The following is a 22,364-nucleotide window of genomic DNA, read 5'->3' as shown; positions in this document are numbered from 1 at the left end:
TTCTCAGTTGAGAGTTGTGCGATGTAGGCAAGTGCAAGCTGCGCTGTGAAAATCTATTTCAAGGTCGCCAACAAAGGCTCAACACCTTCTTTAAGTACAATAGGTAGGATGCTAAGGATAAGGATAAGGATAAGGATAAGGACAGTGGTTTTCTATTTATGTGTTAGTGACAATCGAAAAATTCTGTACGTCTATTGTAGTTGCGGTCATTCGAGTTTTGCAGGGATGTTATTATGTGAATGATGTACAAAAAAGCGCCTAACGATATGTTAATGCAGTAAAAATTTTATAAAAGGTCAGCTTTGTAAAAATAAGGACAAATGAAAAATCAATCAGGACACTTTAATTCGACCCTGAAATCAGAAAATGTCCTGATAAATTAAGACGTCTGGTCACCCTATTTATTGCCACTATCGACACCATCGATAGAATCGTTTTTAGGTTGTTACTATCGATAGTTGTAGCCGCCATCGATAGCCTTTATGACCATCTATCATTCTAATTTTAAATTTATTGGTACAAAGGCTTTTTCGTTTAGATACATATGTGTGGAGGTATGTTAATAAAGCGAAAAAGTTCATATAAAACGGCAACTCTAAACTTAATTACCCATTGAAAAGAAACGATACTATCGATGGTGCAAAACTTAAACTATCGAGTGAGAACAATATCGATAGTTTTCCAGCTCTACCAAGAAAGTCAGTTAAAGTGTGGGAAGTGATGTTAAAATTTTACTGCGCTATTATTTCGTGGAAACTTTCCAATTCTAAAGAAAGCTGAATCAGGAGACCTTAAAACTCTGGTATTTCTATACAAAACAAAAAGAAGCCACTTAGACCTATGTATTGTACGACATTCGAGTCTATATCACCGGAACAACCCAGATTTATATCTGACCGAGTTCAGACAGTCCACCATCATTCAGCTTGAGAAAAAACTAAAGCTTCGTCACTTTTCTGTTAATGCCATAATTTCGTCCAGATACGTGAACCGGTTTTTAACAGGTTTAATAGCTTTTTCTTAGTAACTAAGTAAACCGAACCGAAATTTTCGGAAACCGAACCACTTTTTATAAATTTTGCTAACTTTTTTGTTTATTTCGTTAAATATGGTTGTACCATATGCGCCCACGTCCCGACGGAAGAGAAGGAGCGCACACACGAGCGCTGCCTGATAAATCCGGACGTCTATAATTATAAAAATATCTGATGAGGCGGGCGAAGTTTTCGAGAGAAAGTTCCTGCGGAAGATTTACAGGCATTTGCGCATTGTCGATGGCAAATACCGCGTATGAGTGTTACAAGGATATAGACATAGTTCAGCGATTTAAAATTCAAAGGCTCCGCTGGCTAGGTCATGTCCTTCGAATGGTGGAAGGAAACGCCTCAGCTCTGAAAATATTCAACGCTTCTCGCGATGCTGGCGAAAGAGGAAGAGTAAAGCGTCCTCTGCGATGGAAAGACCAGCTACAGAAGGACTTCATTTATCATTTGCTATCGGCGCCATTTGTCAAAGAAGAGAAACGACTGGCTTGCTTTGTTCGACTGGACCAAAATCGCTTAGGCATTAAGAAAAACTACATCCAGGATTTCCAAGTGGGAAACTTAGTACATAAGTATATTACAACTGATCGGCTTTATTCTATGTAAAAGGCACTCTCTACTCACTTATTTGTTCCTACTTTTCACTCTCTTTTCCACTTTTGCGTTCTTTCTCTTGGCCACTGCTCCAATATTTTTTTCACCCCAGTTGGGCTGCCTGTCATTTCCAATCTTAATGCAATTAGTGTGTGAGACATTACACCAATATGCACAATTGCAATCAAATGCACATCAACCTGACCTTTTCCCTCTCCATCAACTGCAGAAGCATAAATTGCATCACTGCACATATTGTGCACACTTTCTGTTGACGCCTAAGGTATACCATGCACATCTCAGTACAACTGCCTCTTGCTCCTACATACACACATATTTCGCATTATGGCTTCGGCACCTTACTCCCACACTCCACTACGAACATATTGTTTGTGGCAGGCTGTTGATGACATTTGCGGTTATATTGATAGATTGTAGTTGTTGCCTGTTATTGTGGTTCAACCATGTACATATGTACATACATACATACTATATATTTTTGATAGCCATGCAGCTGCGTTTATTGATGCAGATGTGACTGTGCCTTTTCTTTGGCTCATTTCAATTGTATTGCAATTGCTGCACACGGATTGATTGCTCTGCCATTGTAGCCAATATGAATTCATGAGAAGACTCAGCATCATCGCTTCGATTTGCAATGTCTCTGTTGTAGCAGAAACTTTACAAATTAGACTTGAATAGAGTGGACCATCAAGGGTCAGCGCTTACAATGCCATCAAGAGCTCAAGTCGAAGTGTCAACTATGGCACCAACTGCTTGTGTTGAGGTTGTTGATCCACAATACATACATACATATGTATGGATATGTAAATAGTTTACGTTAATTAGTATGCACCCCGATGCTATTGCAACGGAATTTCTATATGATATTTTATATGTTAACTATGGGAGATGAGTGAAATGAGATTTCACAAGTTGTGTTGTGACCGTGTATTAATGCATATTATAAAAAAATAATAATTATGGTGGTGCTCCTTCGGTCCAATTACGTACGTTTGTAGTCTAGAATCATAATAAACCTAGGCTACTAACTAACTAACTAAAGTACTAATTTCCGGATAACACAAAAAGTTTTATAAGAGTGAATAAAAGGCCCCAGAAGACGGGGCATCCAAATAGCGCAAAATATTGCTCGATTATTAGTTCGTAGTTTTATAAGGATCTTATAATAGTCGTCTGTAACACTATAAAACATTTAAAAGTCGAGAGAGAGAAACTTCGCCTATTATATTTATATGTAAACATACTTTTATCTTAAATTATTAATGAGCACAAAAAACTCATTAATAAAAATCTTGATAAAGCAGTGTTTGCAGTGTTCCACTTTTCGTTCAACTTCAATTTAACTGTAACTGACTTAAGAGCAAAATCGAGGAGATAACCGTCTTCATGGGAAGGCATGATAGCTGCGGTCCAAGAGACGAAGTTGCACAGCAATTCAACATGGGCACCACGATCTTTGGCATTCAAGCCTGTCAAATGATCGAAGGGAAACAGACTTGGCAGACCAGATAGCCGATTCGACATTCTGCACGATCAACGATGACGCTCCCACCAAGATTATGGGTAGCTGGTGCAGCTCGCTAGACATAACAATAGTCAGCGCTGGTCTGATAAACAGCATATCATACCGGCCATCAGACCATCAGACTATCTGCCCATAGTCATCTCAATCGATAAACCTGCCGACTTTGCTTCCGCAGGACACCGGAACTATATCAACTTTACCAAAGCTGATTGGAAAGGCTTCGAGGAATTTACGGAAAGCACCTTCTCTGCTCCCACCACCACCAACCGACGTTCACCTAGGTGAACGTAAGTTCCCGTCCAAACTTCCCTTCTGAAACGGCTGTCCTAGCCGATTAGCGTGACAACTACGTCAGTCCGATCCCGGAAATCCCCGTATCAGGGATCTTAACACGGATATTCGGCAGCTTGTGAGCGTACATAAGCGGAAAAAGTGGGAAGATCATTTGAAGACTTGCAACGTCGCCTCTGGTGTGAGTAAGCTTTGGTCAACCGTGAGGTCACTGTCCAATCCGAAAAAGCTCGACGACAGAGTCACAATGTCTTTCGGCGACCGCGCTACATCGGAGCCGGAGCTTCCTCTAGTGGACAAGGGCAAGCGTCGAGTGACCAGGAGGCTGCACAAACTGCCAACAACAAGTGCGCCTCTTGTTTTCACCAGCGGTGAAGTTCAGGTAGCCATAGGGAAGGCGAAAGCCTCCAAAGCCATGGGACCCGACGGAATATGCATGTTGATGCTGAAAAATTTGGGTCTTGCGGGAGTAGGGTATCTAACGGAGGTCCTCAATATGTCAATGGCCACTCTCGCCATTGGAGACATCTGGAAGATGGGGAGAGTGGTCCCACTGCTCAAACCGGGAAAACCAGCCAACAAAGGAGAATCTTATTGTCCGATAACACTCCTTTTCCCGGTAGCGAAGACACTAGAGGACTTTCTACTCCCGTATTTTGCGAACCACCTGACCCAGCGAAGCATCTGCATGGTTTCCATAAAGTGCGCAGTACAAACAACAGTACTTAACACCATCAACACGCAGATAACACGTGGCCTTAACCGCAACTGCCCCTGTGAGAGAACTATTCTAGTAGCGTTGGACCTGTCAAAGGTGTCTGATACCATCAGCCACTCCAGGCTGCTAGAAGACGTAGTGGCCTCCTCACTACCCTAAAGAATCAAACGGTGGTCAGCGAAATATCTGAGTGGTCGACAAACAGGGGGTTCCACAGGGTGGTGTGCTTTCCCCACTACCGTTAAACTTCTATATTTCCAAGCTCCCTCAACCACCAGAGGGAATCTCAATTGTCTCTAACGCTGACGATTGTTCGATATTGACGTCTGGGAATAGAATTGATGACTTGTATTCGAAAGTAAACGGGTATCTCTCCGAGCCTTCTCGCTTCTTCACTGCTAGGGGTCTAACCCTCTCCCCTACAAAATCCTCTGCGACGTTATTTACCAACTGGACGAAGGAGGTCAGACTACCGCTAGGTGTTTACGGCGATGACACACCAATTCCGACTGTGAATAATCCTAAAATAGTCGGAGTAATATTCGACAGTCTGTCAGTTCTCTGCGCATACAACCGCAATTGTCAACAAAGTACAGAGCCGCAGCAAGGTCCTGAAGTCGCTAACCGGCAGTACCTGGGGCAAAGACAAGGAAACGTTGCTGGCAACATACAAGGCAATTCGCTGGCCGGTTCTAAATTACGCAGCACCAGTGTGAATGCCGTTCTGGGCGCACAACCACCAGGCATAGACGAGACGGAGCTTCGTCTGCCTCGGGAGACACGGACCACAATAGCCCAACTTCGCTCTGGCAACTGCAGCAGGTTGAACTCATACCTGAACAAATTAGATGCAGATGTGCCAAAGGAATGTCCGGCATGCTGAGAGACACCCCACGACTCGAATCATCTCTTCGTATAGCCGGAAAACCCAACGCAACTAAATCCGCTGTCCCTGTGGACAGACCCGATAGAGACTGCACGCTTCTTGGGTCTTCCGTTAATTGAGCTTGACGACAACGACTGAGATACTACCAGAACAACAACAGCCAACTTTCGTTCAACTTTTGATTCAACTAATCGCCTGTGAAAGTTGAAAAATGCAAACGCTGCTTAACAAGCAAATGAACACAAAACAAACAAACCGAGCAAAGCAAAATGCCAAAAAAAGCAAAACCAACCAAAAAGCAAACTGTTATATAAATTGAGTTTGCAAAATGTTAGTGCAGATATTGCGCAATTTGGACGGCATGGAAACGCACTTTTAGCAAAGATTTTTGTCAAAACTATAAATACTTAACATTTTAACTTCTTTGATTTGGTAATGCAATATATTTTTCAAAAAAAAATCGTGTTATTTTCTTGCTCTTATTTTGCTTTTAAATAAAAAGGAATTAATGGAATATATAGGAATATATAGGAATATGAGTTATAGGAAGTTTTTTATGAGAACAACAAGTAATAGCAGTAGAGCAAACACAACCCTGTCATGTATTTTGTTGTTGCTTGTGAAACCTAGAATGACAAAACAGAAAGATGTGTAAACACATTCGACCAATCAAAAGCAAGCATAAAGGCTTCTAATAGGGCTATTCGCGATTCGGTGCATAAGAGCTGACAAATTTATGCAATTGCAGAAATATGCCATGGATTGTGAGCGACCTTTATTAAACTGTCATGGTAAAGCTTTTGCAAAACAATTTTTGTGCATCAGCTTTGGTTTTGTTTATGAATGCAATGCATAGCATTTGTATGCTATTTTTTTCGTTTGTGTATTGCAAATAATTTATTTTTATTTTATTTATTTATCATCAGTGAATACATATTTTCATACTGACTACTAAGAAACTATCTAACTACTAATTATTATTAAGGTAGCTTAAGAGGATATTATTTAATATCCCTCCAGAAAGTGAGAGGTCAATATCAATAACTCGATTGATTTGATTAAGCTCACTAAGAGCTCGACTGATAGGAGCATTTATGGCATAATTAGATTTAACTCTATACAAATAGAATATGTCGAAGTGACGCAAGTTCCTAGTAGGGATATTGAGAGGTATCCTACTTAGAATATCAGGACAGTCCATATCTCCAGTTATGACTTTTATTATGAAGGAACAAGAGAGATATTTTCTTCTATTATCAAGTGATTCTAATCTTAAGTGTAGACATCGCGAGGTATAAGAAGGCAAAGGTTGTATGAAATTTAAAGATCGCAGTGCAAATTTAATAAAAATCTTTTGAATACGCTCGATTCTATTTATATATGATACCTGGGCAGGCCGCCAGATAAAGGCAGCATATTCTAAACGGGACCTAACAAAGGCAATAAACAATTTCTTATGTGTATACGGATCCAAGAAATCTGAGCTGTTTCGACGAACGAATGCTAACATAGAGTAAGAATTTGCCACTATAAAATTTATGTGGCTTGCAAACGTGAGTTTTGAGTCAAAATATACTCCTAAATCTTTAACCGTGTTGACCGTCTTCAGCTTGTTCAGTAACAAGCTTTCTGGAAAAAATGCAATGAGAACATTTATCAATATTAGGAAAAAGTCGATTCTTCACGCACCAGGCGTGAACCCTGTCGAGATCGGACTGTAGTGCGAAAGAATCCTCCCTTCTTGCTACGACAGAATAAACCTTCAGGTCATCCGCGTACAGGAAAAATTTTGGGAAACGTTTAGTAGCGCTCACATCGTTTTTTGGGGTGGTTGGCGGAGGGGGAGGGGGCGGTGCCGCCGCCCCACTAGAAAGGGGACCGTCCCCGCTTTCTAAAAAGGCGTATCCCCCCTTGGGCTCCTCCCACAGGCCCCTAGGGAACCGTTTGAAAAAGGGGGAAAAACGGAATTTTCTTTGGCAAACTGAGCAGTTTGAAGTGGAATATGACCCAACTAACAGAAACCGTGCGATTTTTTAATAAAAGAAATTATGCCAAATTAGATATCGGGCAATTTTGAATAAAGAATAAAAAAGTTAATTAAAAATAGAAAAAACAAGTTTATATAAAAAAAATATTCTCTTTAACAAATGTATTTTTGCGTAGAATTTTTTCTGCGTAGGCGGCCTTCGGCTGCACTTGGGGATTATAACCCTCAGACAGTAGAATTCTCCTTTCTGTGCTGCCAAAGAAGGGAGGCTGAACACCTTTTACAGAGAACACCTTTCTGCGTAGGCGGCCTTCGGCCGCACTTAGGGATTATAACCCTCAGGCAGTAGAATTCTCTTTTCTGTGTAGCCAAAGAAGGGAGGCTGAACACCTTTTACAGGCGTAGGCCGCCTTCGGCCGCACTTAGGCATTATAACCCTCAGGCAATAGAATTCTCCTTTCTGTTTTGCGAAGAAAAGGAGCTGAACACCTTTTGCAGAGAACACCTTTNGAGCGCTACTAAACCCCACCCGAAATTTTGCATGTAGGAAGCATAAACTAATATCATTTATAAAAATAATAAATAACAACGGTCCAAGGATACTTCCCGGGGGAATACAAATGCAATGATGCTAGGCCATTTGCACCGGATCGCGAATAGCACTAATGTATGTGTATGTGAATAGGTTTGTTCGTCGAGCAAAAAATTTGTACGAATTTGTACGAATTATCACGATTTTTGCCCAAATCGCGTTCGTGCAGACCAAAAAATTATCCAACACTCAAAAATTGTGAGAGCAAAGTGACAGTTCTCTTGGAGAGAAGTTGCAAATTCTTGCTGGAAAAAATTTTGCCAGGAAGAATTTGCAAACACGAAAAACATGTGGTTGTGGAGCATGGTTGCATTTTTGTCTACAATAATTTGAATAAATTAGTTCGTTAAATTTAAAAATTTATAAACACGAGCGATTTTTTTATGAAAAAAGGAAGTAAATAATTGTTGATATAATTAATTTAGTTAATTCCAATGATTTGAACTTAATTCGGCTGAAAAAAATGGTATTCGCAATCGGAATGCAATTGCAACCAGAGTCGATTTAAGAAACCTGAAAGCTAGTACGATGAAGAAATTGAAATGTATGTTAAAGAAAGTCAGAACAACAAGAAATATACATCCGAAAGAATTTTAAAAATTCTATAAAAATTTTTTATGTTTGAAATGCAACCGTGGACGCCAGCTGGCAGCGAAACTTGCAAATTCCTGCAAATTTGCGTTCGTGCAGAAATTTGCAAGTTTGTCAACATGAGAGAGAATTTAAGAGAATTTTTTCTTACTCTCTGATATTTTGAGTGTTGGATAATTCTTGCTGGATTTTCGACGAACAAACCTAATGTGTATATGAATATAGCAAAGTTTGACAATTAACGAAATAGAAAAAAATCAAAACTTGCTGACAACCAAATTTTTGAGAAAAATTAATTCTCAATCAGTTGGCATCCCTTCATCAGCGCCCTATTCACAGTAATCTTTGACAAACCTTCTCGAATGCTTCTTCTAATAACCGGCACTATTTGACATTTCCAAACATTGTGGGTAAACGTTTTCTTGTGCTGTTTTCCAAAACTCGTGTTGAACGGTAATTTACAGTATTTATCTAAAAATTTGCTTATAATCATTGTATTATAGCATGTCGAAAGGGGCTGAGCTTGTGTAATGTAGTGAACTTCTGTTTAATTTTGGTTTATTTGGGTCTTGCAAAAAGGCGCGCGTGCTTCAAAATTAGACATGACCGATGAGGAACGGTCTTTCAACTACAATGACCTTAATTTGGATTTTTTGGAGCTTTCGCCACCACGAGCCAAAGCTGTTGTAAGGAATGCCTCCCCTATGCCTAACAGCTCTTCCTTCAGACCCAGCTCATTCAAGGCGAAACAATTGGCACAGAGGGTGGCTAAAAATGATGTTTTTGTCAATAAAATAGATATACTTAAAAAGGAAAATTTCGAGTTGCAGCAGAAGCTTAAGGATTTTAAAAATTCGGCGGCCGAAATTCAGAAACTTTATGAGCACGAAAAACAAAGAGCTAATAATTTACAAATACAACATGACACAGAAACTCGCAAGTCGAATGAGCTACAATCCCGTTGTGGTCAATTAAATAATGACATAGCTGAGAAGAGATTGCAATTAGAACAACTGGAAGCCCAGTTCGATGAGGCAAAGGGCCCGTTAAGCTATATAGAGCTCGCTATAAAATACCTGAAGTTATTTCACAAAATCAAGGAAGATGAAAATTCAAAGCATCATTTACCGCGCGATAAATCCCTATTCTTTGATCTGAGTAAATATTGCGAAGATAAGGGATATAAGGTTCCTTCTGTACAAGTAAGCAAGAAAAAGCGGGTATATAAAAAAGATACAAAGGTACAATGCAATCTTCTCGAGGCTGTAAATCCACCATCTTCAAAAGATACACAAACGGTAAGCACGCAAACAGCAGCGGGGCATCTATGCCAAATGCAGACTCAAACAGATTTGGCAACAGGGAGGGATGTGCATACGCAAACACTAGTAATAGAAACGCACTCAGTTAAAAATCTGCATACTAAAGGCGTACAAACCGCGATAATTGAAATGCATACACAAGGCACACAACATATTTCTACCACAACAACCCGGGGTACATCCACGTCGTGTTTCATCAAAAAACATAATGTTGGTACCTGTTTCCCAGAAGCTAAATTAGTTCCTCCAGTAACAGCAATGGTAGATGAATTATTACAATTATACAATGTGTCGCCGGTTAGTCCTATATCCGATCCCTTGCCACTAACATCACATAATGAATTGGAATTACCCACAACACCCGCTGCTGCACTTGAGTCTCTTTCATACAAGTCCATTGGCACGTGTACCTATTTATGTAATGTACAACGACAAATAGATTTTATTCCACTAGTATCCGGTATTAAGCGTTCAGAATCGAGTTCACCGTCGCCATTTACATTTGCTAACGTTAAGAATGAAGCGTACATGACACCCACTCCTTCACCACCACCATCGGCTACGCAGGCGCCTACAGTCCACAACAGAAACGATACTTCGACAAGAACAGCGACAAATAATAATTTTGGCAATATGCAGCCAGTGTTAAATTCAGTTGCACAGCTGCCTGATATGCCACCTGAAATGTTTTCCTCCGTTTGGCAAATGGCCGGACAAATGTTTATGGGACTGATATACCCACCAACGAATAACCGTCTACGCATTGCGCCTCAAAACAGAGCGCAAAACTCGCTAAATAAAGAACACTTTCACAATTGGATATCTTCGCTGTACGAAAGCATTCATCAGCCCAACCAGCAATCAGCATCATCACCACCACCACATCATGAATATCAGCAACAAGTCAATGGGAGTGAAAGAGATGTTGACACTGAAGCCGAAAATAATACAAATGTAGTTCAATCTAACAACTTAATACCGCGTGAAGGTAATAATTTTAGTATATGTAGTTTAACCATAGATTCAAAGCAATATAATATTCCAGATATACCAGCGACACGGGACTTCTACGATAGCAGTACAAATGAAAGGATTGAGTTGCATCACCGTGATGCCTTTGGTACCCAAACAGATAATACAATTTCGCCTAGAGGTTCAGATATATGCGAATCCCAGAACACTTTCGCAGAATGGATATTTAAAGAGCCACGAGAAATACCCAAAAAGTCTGCAAAGCAAGCTCGTGCCCGAAAGGCTGCTATGGAAGAGGCTTCATGTGTGAAAAAGCATCGGGATAAACTAGAGCGTAAAAAACGAAAGAAAGAAAATCGGAAGAGGCTAGCCAAGCAGATGACTACAACCGTATTCAATGACGAATCAAATGTTATAGCCGATTTGGAATTAAATAATCAGCAACAGAATGAGAAAGGTTTCGCAACTGCTGTTGAATTTTGTGCCAACCTCTGTAACTTAAATAATTATTCTAATGATGAATCTTACTGGGATGAAATGGATATCGGTGTTGTAAATGCCAACCAATCGAACAAGCAAGATTTATCTTATGCCGTGAATATGGAAACTGAAAAATTAAATAATAGTGAAACTGGTGTGGATAATAATGGCGGGAAAATTTATGTCGATTTCGAGCTTAAGCAAAATGAAAAGATGGGGGAAATAAGAGAAGAGCAAGCAATTGCGCAAGATAATACATGCAAAGATTTTGGGCATGTCGGTTTTAAGGAAACTGACGAAGCGAGCAAAAGTATGGTGGGCGTAAATAATAGTTGCGGGAAGGTTGAGGTCAATATCAATTGTAAGCTGAATGGAAATATGAATAAAATAATAGAGGATGAGGAAGTAAAAGTACCTGATTACACACTGTTCGACAGTGAAAATGCAAAATGTGATAATTTGGATTATATCGAGGCGATAATCGAAACAGAAGCTCAGACAGAACCTTTGGAAACTGAAATAAAATTTGAAAAAAATGCGTGCTGTATATTTGGTAGTGATTCAGAAGAGGAAGCGGAAACACATTTAGCAGACACGCAAAGTATTGAATTTGGTGCGGGCAATTCAGAAACGAGCATGGTTTTTAAAAAATCTGTAGAATCATTAGACAACAAAGAAAAACACGTGGTAGCAGAAAATATGGAGGAAGATTCCCGAAAATCAACAGAAAGGAGAGATGACTTCTGCGTAATTTCTCCAAACAGCGGAGAAAATGTAAGCCTCAGGCAGTCTGTGACTTGCCTATCAGATAATAAAGAGCCTGAAGAAGGTCGTAATCAAATTCTTTCCGACTTAGCATTAAGTGATACGGAAAGCGAAGAAAGAGAAGCCATTATACCCTCATTTGAACTTAATCTAATTAATCAATCTAGAAGCCAAAGCCTTAGTGACGACGATGAATCCGACGATCCTGTACTTGTGATCGTTGAGGAAGTTGCCGATGCTACCAATGCAAATAATTTTGTAATAACTTATGGAACTAGAAACTCCCAATCCCCTAACAAAGATCCTTTACAGCAAAGTGGCAGCGATACTGACATTTCCACCTTGCTGGAGAGTGCAGTTATGGATGATTTATTGGCCAATTCGTCAACTCAAAAACTTTTCAATAGCATATTGGGTGAGTCGCCAAATGAGAAAATGCAAGCAATAACACCACGCAGGCGTGGTCGAAAGCGCAATAGTGAAGCACCCGTCGTAACTTTTTGCAAGCGGTCGGAACGTTTGCGTGCAAAGCATGACGAAACTACGCAGCTCAGCAGTGATGAGTCTTTGTCATCGCCAGCAAAGTATTCACATAGCAGACAACATTCCCCAGAACCGAGCGGCGTTAATGGTATTTGCGATGATATTTCGGGGAATTGTTATAATAGTAGCCCAAGGAAACCGCCGCATAAAAAACTCTTACATTCATTAACTAAAGAACAAATTAACAAACAGTTCGAACGGTTTATTGAAATTAGACAGAGAGTGGATAAAATAGAGTTTGAGGAGAAAGTTGCAGAAGTTCAACCTAAGACGGCCCGTACAGAAGCCGATGTCAACGCCGTTTGCGAAAGCTTACCTGCACAAACCGACAAGCATAGTGATGTAGGATGTGCATCTGTTGAGCGCGTCGCAGACGAAACGTCCGCTTCATTGCGCCCCTCGCCAATACATGCCACAACACAACAATCAGAACCTTCCTGCTCCGGCGCTCTTCCATCTCTCGAGGCTAGCGATCAGCCATCTACCTATTGTCTATCAAATACTTCCTGCCACAAACCAGAACAGTGTCCAAAGAACGACGCGCACATTACTCAAATGGACTATGATACGCCATCCTCACCTCCGCCATCATCAAAAATAGACGTCATCTTGAACAAAACGCAACCATGTCGAGAAATACCCCTAGAATTGGATATGTCATATTATTCTCACGACCGAAAGAGTGTTTTGCAATACTTAATCTATAACTACTCTTCCGACATTTATGCTATTGTAACGGGGAATAAGAATCAGCCTAAAACGGAAAAATTTGCTGTACAACTCGAAAAGTTTCTAAACAACACTCGCGATAGAGTTGATATTTTGGCATCTACACTCGCGGCATCTTTGCATGAGGAAATTGAAGATAGTCAAGTTATAGGAAGCTTAATTGTTGATCAAATAAGCAAGGCGCCACGTCCTGAAATCGAGCTCGGATGTGAGTTAGCACTCGTTCCCCGTAAATACATTGGCACACATTTGCGGCTTATATCGATCGTTTTGCGTCACTTGCAATATAGACGTGCAGATATTGCCGCTGTTCTTTTAACAACAATTGAGAGTATACTATTTAATTATCGGACACAGGAAATATCGTTGAGCGCCGCTTTGAATCTCACACAGTTGTATCTACTTGTCATTCCTTTCCACAACAGTCAACTTAATTCGGCACGTCTTTATATCGGCAAGTGTCTGTATTATTACAACGTTAAAGCATTTCCAATGATCTACGAGGTACTCTGTTGGTATCCTACAACGCTGCCGCATCGAGACGAGCCCAATTACGATCACTCCGATGCGCTCATTACAGTTATTAAACACTTTTTAATGGGTATGACTTACAATATGGACAGCGAAGATCTACGTCACAGAGAGCTACTTTCGCTATTACGCTACAGTTATCATTTTGAGCCCTACACACCCAAAGCCCTCGAAGTGTTATGTAATCTAGTGTCAAAACTCAAATCTGGTCACCTAACAAATCTGAAATACGCATTTGCCATCTTTTGCAAACGAAATGCAAAACTCGTAGACATTTTACTGCAGCAACAACTCTTGCCACTTGCCGATGAGTACTATAAGTTGGTGCAGCATTCAGAAGAATATGACGAGCGCATCGCGGCCCTACTCGAATGTATATCGGTGGTGGTGAAGCCGCTACCGCTGGATACAGATGTCTCGATTTATTTCTCGATATTTGAACGCTTCCTGTGCGCTGTGCACCGCCCTCGCGTACAAGAAGCGACTGTTTTAGCCATATTGCGACTTCAGCGATTTGGTCACAATCGCTGTTTTCATGCACTCGCACACTTTAAGCCCCATTATCCACTTCAAATGCTTACTACTAACGTGCTCAAGACTTTCATTCATAAGAAACCGTTGAGATATTGGAGGGACATATTGAAGCAGCCGTTAAATAATCAATGCTAATATTTGTATGGATATTTTAGTTGTGTACTCTTGTTTTTTGAACTAATTGTATTTGTTGTATTAAGAAAGCACGTTTGTCATTTAAAATATGCACTTTTAATATTTATTTTGATTGTGTGATTGATGAAACAAGTTGAGAAGTATAATATTTATATTTTTCCATGAAAAAGTGTAGTATTTAATAGTAATAAATTTTATAAAAAAAAGCCTGAAATGTAAACATAGAAATCTATTAGTACAAATTGCGACTTTAAATTGGTTCCGAAGCTCCTCATATCGAAGAATAATTTCAAATGGAATTGAATCGTTGTCTTCTTCACTATAGTAGAACACGTTAAACATTTTTTATGCGTGACTTTATGCATGTTTTAAACATTTTTCATTATAAAAGGCCTTAAAATAATCTAAAAATTTTAAGATCCAAAAGATATGGCCAAGTCCAATAAAGCACGCCAGCCCTTTCTTTTCTGTGCAAACTGAAGCCAATCGGAAACACCAAGTGAAGCCAAATCCTTCTCGGCTCTTTACATTTGGTCAAAACTGCGGGTTCCAAGTTGCATACCTTCAGGGTGGCCTGAAAATCCTCTACATTGTCCCATATAAATAAAAACGGCTTTATATTTATCAATTTAAACATTATTTTACTTCAACTAAAAACATACGTAGGTTGTTGCAAAACTTACTTTACAACAATATTTGATATATGTATGTATATTTTTATGTCTTATAAAATATTTAAATATGCTTATTTCGTATGTGATTAAAATATGCACATACAATTCCAATATAAGATTGCACAATTTCTATTGACAACAATGCCTTTTAAATACATGTGCAAGCGGAAACAAACAAAGTAACGATAATACATTTTGTTATACATACATATATTGTATAAAACTCTAACGTCGGCGAATTCATAACTATCCGAAATTCGCGAGTATGCAAACGCTTACTTCGAACGTGCAGTTTATAATTTATACTGTTTTATTTTACAATTTACAACGGTTCGAACTGCATTTCGCCCATTTGGCAAAGCGTTTTTACACTTTTTAAATTTTACTGTACAAATAACTTAGTTAGGATTTTTTACATGTAAAATGCGTCGTTTAAATATATATATATTTTTTTTTAATTTAAGTAATCATTTTCAATTAGCACGAGTTCCCGCAGATCTTTGAGACTAATACCCAAAGCGAACCATAAGCAAGGCGCTGCCAATTCAGAAGATAACTGTCGGTTGACACGCGGCGTGTTAGAATTAATTTCCTCAGTACTTATTCATTACTTTCACTGCAGTTTACTTATATACTAATTACTCAATATTTCTTCTTAATCTCTTTAAAGCAATGCTGATGCTACCACCATGTGGATGCGTATGCTTGTTCCAGTTCATGCTATAGGATTTTGTTGATCTAAAATTCGATATAGAAAAGTAAAAAAGCAAAGGCATATAAATACATACATATATGTATTACTTAGCCTACCAGTGAGCGTCGTTGGTGTTCCTTTTCAAGTGCCACTTGCGTTTGTTGTGGTGAGAACTTCAAAACAGCCGATATCACTTTGACAAGAGTTTCATTGTTACCATTAGCAGACCCCGTTAAATACTGAAATGATAGAGTATATACATATATAAGAAAAGACTCAATAGACAGAAAACCCGGTTGCACTTTTGTACAAGGGTAATAAAATAAAATTTCTTTCTTACCTGGAACATAATATTTTTTAAGTACTCAAATTCCGTGTTCGCTGTTATGCCTTCGTTATGTTGCATTGACACCTATGTGCGTACATGCATAAATATAGAACAATTACTAATTCGACTAATGTTAGATATATTATCTAGGCTACCCACCAAGGTTTCGTCCAGCTGTCGTGAGAGCTTGGCATTCTGCAACTTCAAACGTTCATTCGACTGCTCCAATATCAGGTAGTTTTCACACTGTTGTTCAAGGAACAGGTTTCGCTCAGATACATCGCGGACTTCGTTCATAATTTCACGTAGTTTAGCAGTTAATTCGGCTTTTTCCCGTTGCAATAGCTCCTCTTGTTGCGATGCAGACAACGCTTGAGCTGATGACGACGTCGTCACATTATTATCCATAGCATGTGGCGTAGCAAGCAGTTGTTGTGCGTGCAAATCAGCACGTAATCGTTCGACTTCCTCCAAACGGTCAACCATATGTTTCGCATTGCTTTGCAAATCTTCTATCTCTTGTTGCAACTCTGTGATTTCGGCTGTAGATTTGTGTTTTAGATCCTCCAATTCGCTTTGTAACGTTTCGTTGATGCGACGCAAATGCTCTGCATCACTAGTTGCAACTGGTTTTTGGCCACTGTCTACAGTTGTCGGCGCGAGTGAGACTTCTTGCAAGCTGCTACGTTCGGCAATTTCAAAGCGCAACGTATCCAACTCCTGCACTTTGCTGTCAAGCTCACTAGTGACTTGTTGTAATTCGGTGCGAATTGTGTCCACTTCCTTCGTCTTAGCGGCGATCTCGGTGGCGTATGTGGATTTGACCTCATCGAGCTCGTGCCTGGTGTCGCGCAATTGTTGCTCTACTTCGATCAATTGGTGTTGCTTGTATAGCAGATCACTTTGTATCGCATCGTTTTGCTCGGTGATGTAGTTGGCGTGTACAATCTGACGCTCCAACTCGGCCTGTTCGTTTGTCAACCTTTCTTGTAACTCTTTGCATTCCCTATTGGCACTGTCAATAGCGTTTTGCTTCTCTGCCAATTGGGCATCGTGCTTTTCCGCATTCTCGCGCAGCACATAAAGCTCACATTGTATCGACTTCAATTTCTCACGCATATCCTGTCCTTCTTGTACTTGCGTGGCTACGTTTGCGCGTTGTTCGACCAACTCTGTTTCCAATTGTTTCACATGTTTATTCAAGTATTCGTTTTCAATTTGGAATTGCTCAAAATTTGCAAGTTTTTCGGCATCTACTTTCCGGCTCGCAAGCTGTTGTCGAAGATTTTCGGTTTCTTCCCTAAGTTGTGTTACTACAGACTCCAAGCTTTGCAATTGCAGCTCATTTTTATTCTGTAATTTATCCATATCGACTTGGATCGCATCATTGCTTTCGTGCAATCGCTCTATGTCGCTATTAGCAGAACTTAGCTGCTCCTCCAGCTCATTAATTCTTTTGTTAGCCAACTCTGCACTACCTATGGCTTCGACGCGTAACTTCTTTTCTATTTCTAGCTGGTTTTGCAGTTCTGCCGCCGTGTTACCCAGCCTTTCGCTTAGACCATTTGCATTTTGCATTTGTTGTTTTAATGATTCCAATTCCGTTTCTTTATTTTTCACTTCTTCGCTATACGTTTTTGATTGCTCCTTCAATCTTTCAATCTCATCTTTCAATAATTTCAGTTCTTGTTCATTTTCTGCCTTTTCTCTGGCCAATACCTGCAACTGAGACACTTTCGCCTCAAGCTCTTGGCAAACTTGCCGACTCTGTTGCAGTTCGGTTGTTAAAATGCTCAAATCTTGGTTCAATTCGGCATTTTGAGCTTTTAGTAATTCGCGTTCTTCCCTCGCGTGCTCCAAATTTTCGAACGTCGTTCGCAATTGCACTATATCCTGTTTCAACTGTAGTTTCTCTTCGTTTGCTATTTCTAGGTTCGCTTTCGCCGCTTTCTCCTTATCAATCAACTCGTTTTCCAATTCTTCGATACGACGTTTTTGTTCCCTCATTAGACTCTGCAATTTTTCATCATCTGATTGTGTTGCTCTAAGCTCATTCAATTCTGCGCTTAGTGCCTGTTTCTCTCTTTCCAAACGCTCTCTAGCATTTGCCATCTCCTTAAGTTCTTCCTCACATGCTTCGGCATTCTTTTTCTCTTCAGCACATTTTTCCTCTACTTGCTGTAACTGTTCGACGGTTTCACGTAATTTAGTTTCCAACACCAACTTTCGTTCCCTGAGCTGATCCAGATCTTCTTGTATAGACGTCTGGGCGTCCTCTGCCAGCAACTTTTCCTTTTCCAATGCATTTAATTTATCTTGCAATGTACGGTAATCGTGATCCATTAGCTCTTGTGTATTGTGTAATCGAGAATTTTCGTCCAGAACCTGCGACATTTTCTCGTTTATTATCTGCAGAGCTGTCTCCGCCGAATCTAGTTTAAAGCGCAACTCATTTGCATTTGCCTCTTCTGTGTCTTTCTGGCGCTCTCGCTCTGCAAGTTGCTTCTCAAGCCTATTGTTTAGCTCTTCTAATAGGCAATTTCGTTCTGCTAATTGTGAATTCTCGGTCTCGACTTTCTGTAACTTTGTCTCAACCTGGCGCAACTTGTCTTCAGCATCTGCTAATTGCTCGAGCCCACGTTGACTGCCATCGCTGGCATTCTGCGCCTCCCTTTGCATACTCTCGATCTTAGTCTCCAATTTTAACTTCTCCGCTTCCAAATCAGCGTGCGATGATTTCACAACGCGCATCTCTTCTTGCATTAGCGCTATATCTTTCAGTATACTTTGCACTTGTGCCTTTAGTCTAGCTTTCTCCGCTTCTGCTCGCTGTTCACGTGCACCAGACTCAGTTTGTAAATTGCTGAGATGTTGCTCGTGTTTATTCAGCTCTGTGCGGAGCATTTCAATTTCGTCGTTTTGCTCTTGTATACGCTTCTGTTGAATTTCGAATTGCTTCTTCTGTTTCGCCAATTTGCTTGATACTGATTTTAATTCCTTTTCTTTATTGAAGAGCTGCTCCTTCAAAGTCCTCACTGTTTCAGTAATTTCTTCATTGGCCTTGTGCAGTTCTGCTTTGAGTGCAGCAATCGTTTCGCTCTCATTTTGCGAATTTCGATCATTTGATATCTTCAATTCTGAACCTAGTTGTTCCACTATTTGTATCTGTACATCCCTTTCGGATTGTGCTTCTTGCAACGACTTGCTCAATTCTTCCTCTCGAGTGAGCATAGCTTTGACACGTTCCTCCTCCGCTGTTTTTTCTTGCTGATGCCGCTCAAGCAGTTGCTTCAGTGTACGTACTTCTGCTTCCGATTCTTGTAGTTTTCGCTCATTTTCCGAAAGCGTTGAAATGAGATTGTCGTTTTCATTCTTCGTTCTGTTCAATTCGTTGTCGATTTCGGCTAGCGATACTTCGTTTTGCTGATATCGCTGGACCATCTCATTCAGCTGCGCATTCTGCAGCCGTAACTCGTCCAATTTATTTTCGCTATCCTTACTTGCTTTTGCCAATTTCTCCTCAGTTGTTCTGAGTGTAGTATCTTTCGCTATTTGTTGCTCCTTCAACTGCCCAAGCATGTGTTCCGCAGCAATAAGCTTGGCATCAATTTCTTGTTTTGTAAACTGTAAATTTTTGAATTTTTCTCGAAGTTCCTTGAGTTCGTCTGCTTGTCCGCTCTGTTGTTTATCCTTTTTCATGGCCTCTTCCAAGTCTATTTGCATTGCGGTAATTCTGGCTGTTAGTTTTTTTACTTCACTCTCTTTACTTTCGAGTTCTGAATAAATGGCTTGTTTTGTTTGCGCCAACAGCAGTGCATTCTCTTCCTCCTGTTTACGTAATTGAGCTATAGTTTCTTCAGCATTCATCATGTTTGTTGTCAGCTCTTCGATTTTACTTTGACGCTCCCCTAATTCTTTTTCTAATTGAGCCAAATGCCGTGCATCTTTTTCGAAATTTGCACTTTCGAGATTATTTATCGAAACTTTACCAATTAACTCTTCTTGGTTAATCAGATTGTTGACACTGTTATTATCGTCTAGATCTATTAGTGAAGCGCCGCCATTCGCTTCGTTGGAGGCAGATGATGGCGCAACGTCTGTCACATTGTCAGGATTTTCCCCTAGTAATTGCAGCTTTGTTTGATACGCTTGCATTTTGCATTGCATATCATCCATTTCCATGCGTAGTGCTTCTTCGAGATGAGCTTTTGCTTGCTGTTCTAAAGAACACTGCTCACGCAGTTCGCTGATGCGACGAATAGCCTTATCTTGCGTTTCCACGAGTACAGACTATAAAAGAGATAACAAAAGCGAATAAGCTACGAACGCAACTAAAGTGGTTAGTTAAGAAACACATGTCTAAACATTTATTATATACCGTCACAGCTGCTCTAAGGATGCCAACGAATCCCTTATTTTTAAAGATATGACTTTGAATTTATATTCTATTTATCTAAATCTGTATAATTTAGAAAAGGCTGAAACAACACTAAAAGAAAACTAAGAAATTATAAATGATGATGAAACTTGGTCCAATTGACCTAATTTTTGTAAAAAGTTTGAAATTTGGACTTATATGTTTTATGTTAATAATGAGCTATTCCTTCATAAAAAATTAATAAGCAGTAGGAAAATAATTATTTTTCCGCCACTGTATGTATGTATGTATATTATATTTTTACCTTGCGCAACTACATATCTTGTACTGATTGAAAGTTATTATAACGAGTGCTCTATATTTTTTACTTCTAAAATTGGCACAATTCGTGCAAATTATTGATATTCGTTCTTAGGTGAAAACAACAAAAGTTATGCACTTGTTCAAAAATTTCATTTTTCGAGTTGGTAAGAGTCATAGACATACATACGTAAATATGCATGTTTATTAGGAAGAAATAAAAAACTATACCCGCGCCTTAGCACTGTCGCGTTCTAAGTCCTTATATTTCTTTGCCAGATCTGCGTAACGACTGCGATATTTATGGTAGCGATCCAAAGATTTTTTATATGCATCGAAGAGCTGCTCTTTGGTGACCACATCTAGTTTTGCCGTAGAAGCAGTATCTTCCAGCTCACTGCAATTCGACTCTAAATCTGATTGTATATGATACATCTATTGGATATTGGGCAAAATATGAAAGCCTTAACAAAATTTATATGGAAGATGAATTACGTACGGGAGGTGATTCGTAGGTTGGTAGACGGAAAGACACATCACTGGCTATTGATGAATTGGATAATTTTCGCGTACGGGGAATCGCACCACCCGTTGGGACGGGTCCATTATGAAGCGTACGTCCGGTTACTGCACCCGTTGGCAATTTAAGAGGTTTGTACGGAGAATTTTGCGGTGTATCTGAAAAAAGAATGTATTTATATACATATGTATACAAGTATACTATACGAATAATATAATCCAACTAAATTCCTTACCTTCCTCTGTAATGCTAAAAAAATTTTCGTTGGTTGTCGTTGTCGCAGTTGACTCCGATCCGCTAGGTGTTGTGCTAGCCGACGACGAGACTGCGGCCTATTTTCCATTTTTGGCCACCACAATCACATTTATGGGGAATAAGCAAAATAGGGAGTGATGAAAAAAAACATTAGTTTAAGATGAGCGAAAGCACGAGCAAAAATTAAAGAGAAAAACACAAAATTCCTTCCCCCACCCTGAAGAAGTCAATGCCTCCCCCGCTCAGTCAGAGTAACAATACACTTGTAACAAATTTATTGGTTTTGACATCATTTCATTTGCTTCAGTGGTCATTGGGACTAGTGGTTTGTCGCCTTGTGTTTTCACCAAGGCGAATTTATACAAGGTGGTGTTACTGGTTCCCTAAATTTGTTTTCCCCAGTTACCGCAAATTGTTGGAATTTGGACGGCGACGCCTTCACTTCCTCTATTAGTTTGTTTTTTAAATTAGCAAACATTTTGTATAGTTTTTCTAGTTCTAATTAGACTATAATTTTTTTTTTCTACACAAATTTTCAGAATATTTCCCACTCTGCGCAATCCATTAAAATACTACGTGTAAACTGGCAAAATACGTGAAAAATTAACTGGTGAAAGTAACAACGTTGCAATACGCCAATTTGGAATCGAAATTATCAAAAAAAACTTCAGAATTTTTAAAACAAAGTACAGAGATTTCTAATAATAAGAAATCTACAATTTAGAGCTTTGCATATTCCATCTACATATAAAGGCATTTAGTAGACTCAAAAATGAGGTTTCCCATTGTATATAAAAAGCATTATTTCCGATAAAGATAATTTCTTTTGCCGAATTCTTACCCAATCGACGTTAACACCTAATTGGTATAAATATTAAGATTTTTATATTTCAATCGGTAGTTCGTCGATTGTTATTTACTGTTCGTCCATTTTCATCGTTGTTCGTTAGCAA

The 22,364-nt window shown here is 39.5% G+C and overlaps 2 protein-coding genes across 4 annotated transcripts; one reads left to right on the top strand and one right to left on the bottom strand.

Moving 5' to 3' along the window:
* The first annotated feature begins 8,649 nt into the window (after positions 1–8,649).
* Ice1 (interactor of little elongation complex ELL subunit 1) lies at positions 8,650–15,569 on the top strand. 2 transcript variants are annotated; one of them, XM_017608423.1, is made up of 4 exons: positions 8,650–8,704; positions 8,755–10,561; positions 10,619–12,655; positions 12,689–15,569. In XM_017608423.1, the coding sequence occupies exons 2-4, from the start codon at positions 8,854–8,856 to the stop codon at positions 14,260–14,262; spliced, it is 5,319 nt and encodes a 1,772-aa protein (XP_017463912.1). In that variant the 5' UTR covers positions 8,650–8,704; positions 8,755–8,853; the 3' UTR covers positions 14,263–15,569. The 2 variants fall into 2 exon arrangements, with proteins under 2 accessions (XP_017463912.1, XP_017463907.1); XM_017608418.1 differs by having other exon boundaries at positions 10,619–15,569.
* On the bottom strand, positions 14,878–22,061 carry LOC108357345 (golgin subfamily A member Golgin-245). 2 transcript variants are annotated; one of them, XM_017608440.1, is made up of 9 exons: positions 21,818–22,061; positions 21,392–21,488; positions 21,136–21,314; positions 20,868–21,071; positions 19,903–20,248; positions 16,118–19,872; positions 15,971–16,042; positions 15,747–15,869; positions 14,878–15,674 (listed from the first exon to the last, which is right to left on the bottom strand). In XM_017608440.1, exons 1-9 carry the CDS (start codon positions 21,887–21,889, stop codon positions 15,657–15,659), a joined length of 4,866 nt encoding a protein of 1,621 aa, XP_017463929.1. In that variant the 5' UTR covers positions 21,890–22,061; the 3' UTR covers positions 14,878–15,656. The 2 variants fall into 2 exon arrangements, with proteins under 2 accessions (XP_017463929.1, XP_017463921.1); XM_017608432.1 differs by having other exon boundaries at positions 16,118–20,248.
* Positions 22,062–22,364: the final 303 nt, after the last annotated feature.

This window comes from Rhagoletis zephyria, unplaced genomic scaffold, assembly GCF_001687245.7.
Source record: "Rhagoletis zephyria isolate East Lansing unplaced genomic scaffold, Rhagoletis_zephyria_1.1 Rzeph_scaffold_00176, whole genome shotgun sequence".
Taxonomy (NCBI): Eukaryota; Metazoa; Arthropoda; class Insecta; order Diptera; family Tephritidae; genus Rhagoletis; species Rhagoletis zephyria.
Note: the sequence above shows the minus strand (reverse complement) of the source record. Positions and strands in the feature narration are given on the sequence as shown.

Bases quoted from the DNA above. Each gene is read 5' to 3' on its own strand.
- LOC108357345 (XM_017608432.1), bottom strand. From the start codon at position 21,889: ATGTTTGCTAATTTAAAAAACAAACTAATAGAGGAAGTGAAGGCGTCG. The intron at 20,249-20,867 runs GTATAGTTTTTT...TCTCTTTTATAG, and splicing joins GCGACAGTGCTAAGGCGCGG to TCTGTACTCGTGGAAACGCA. The intron at 16,043-16,117 runs GTGGGTAGCCTA...GTACGCACATAG, and splicing joins GACAGCTGGACGAAACCTTG to GTGTCAATGCAACATAACGA.
- Ice1 (XM_017608418.1), top strand. From the start codon at position 8,854: ATGACCGATGAGGAACGGTCTTTCAACTACAATGACCTTAATTTGGAT. The intron at 10,562-10,618 runs GTAATAATTTTA...ATAATATTCCAG, and splicing joins CAACTTAATACCGCGTGAAG to ATATACCAGCGACACGGGAC.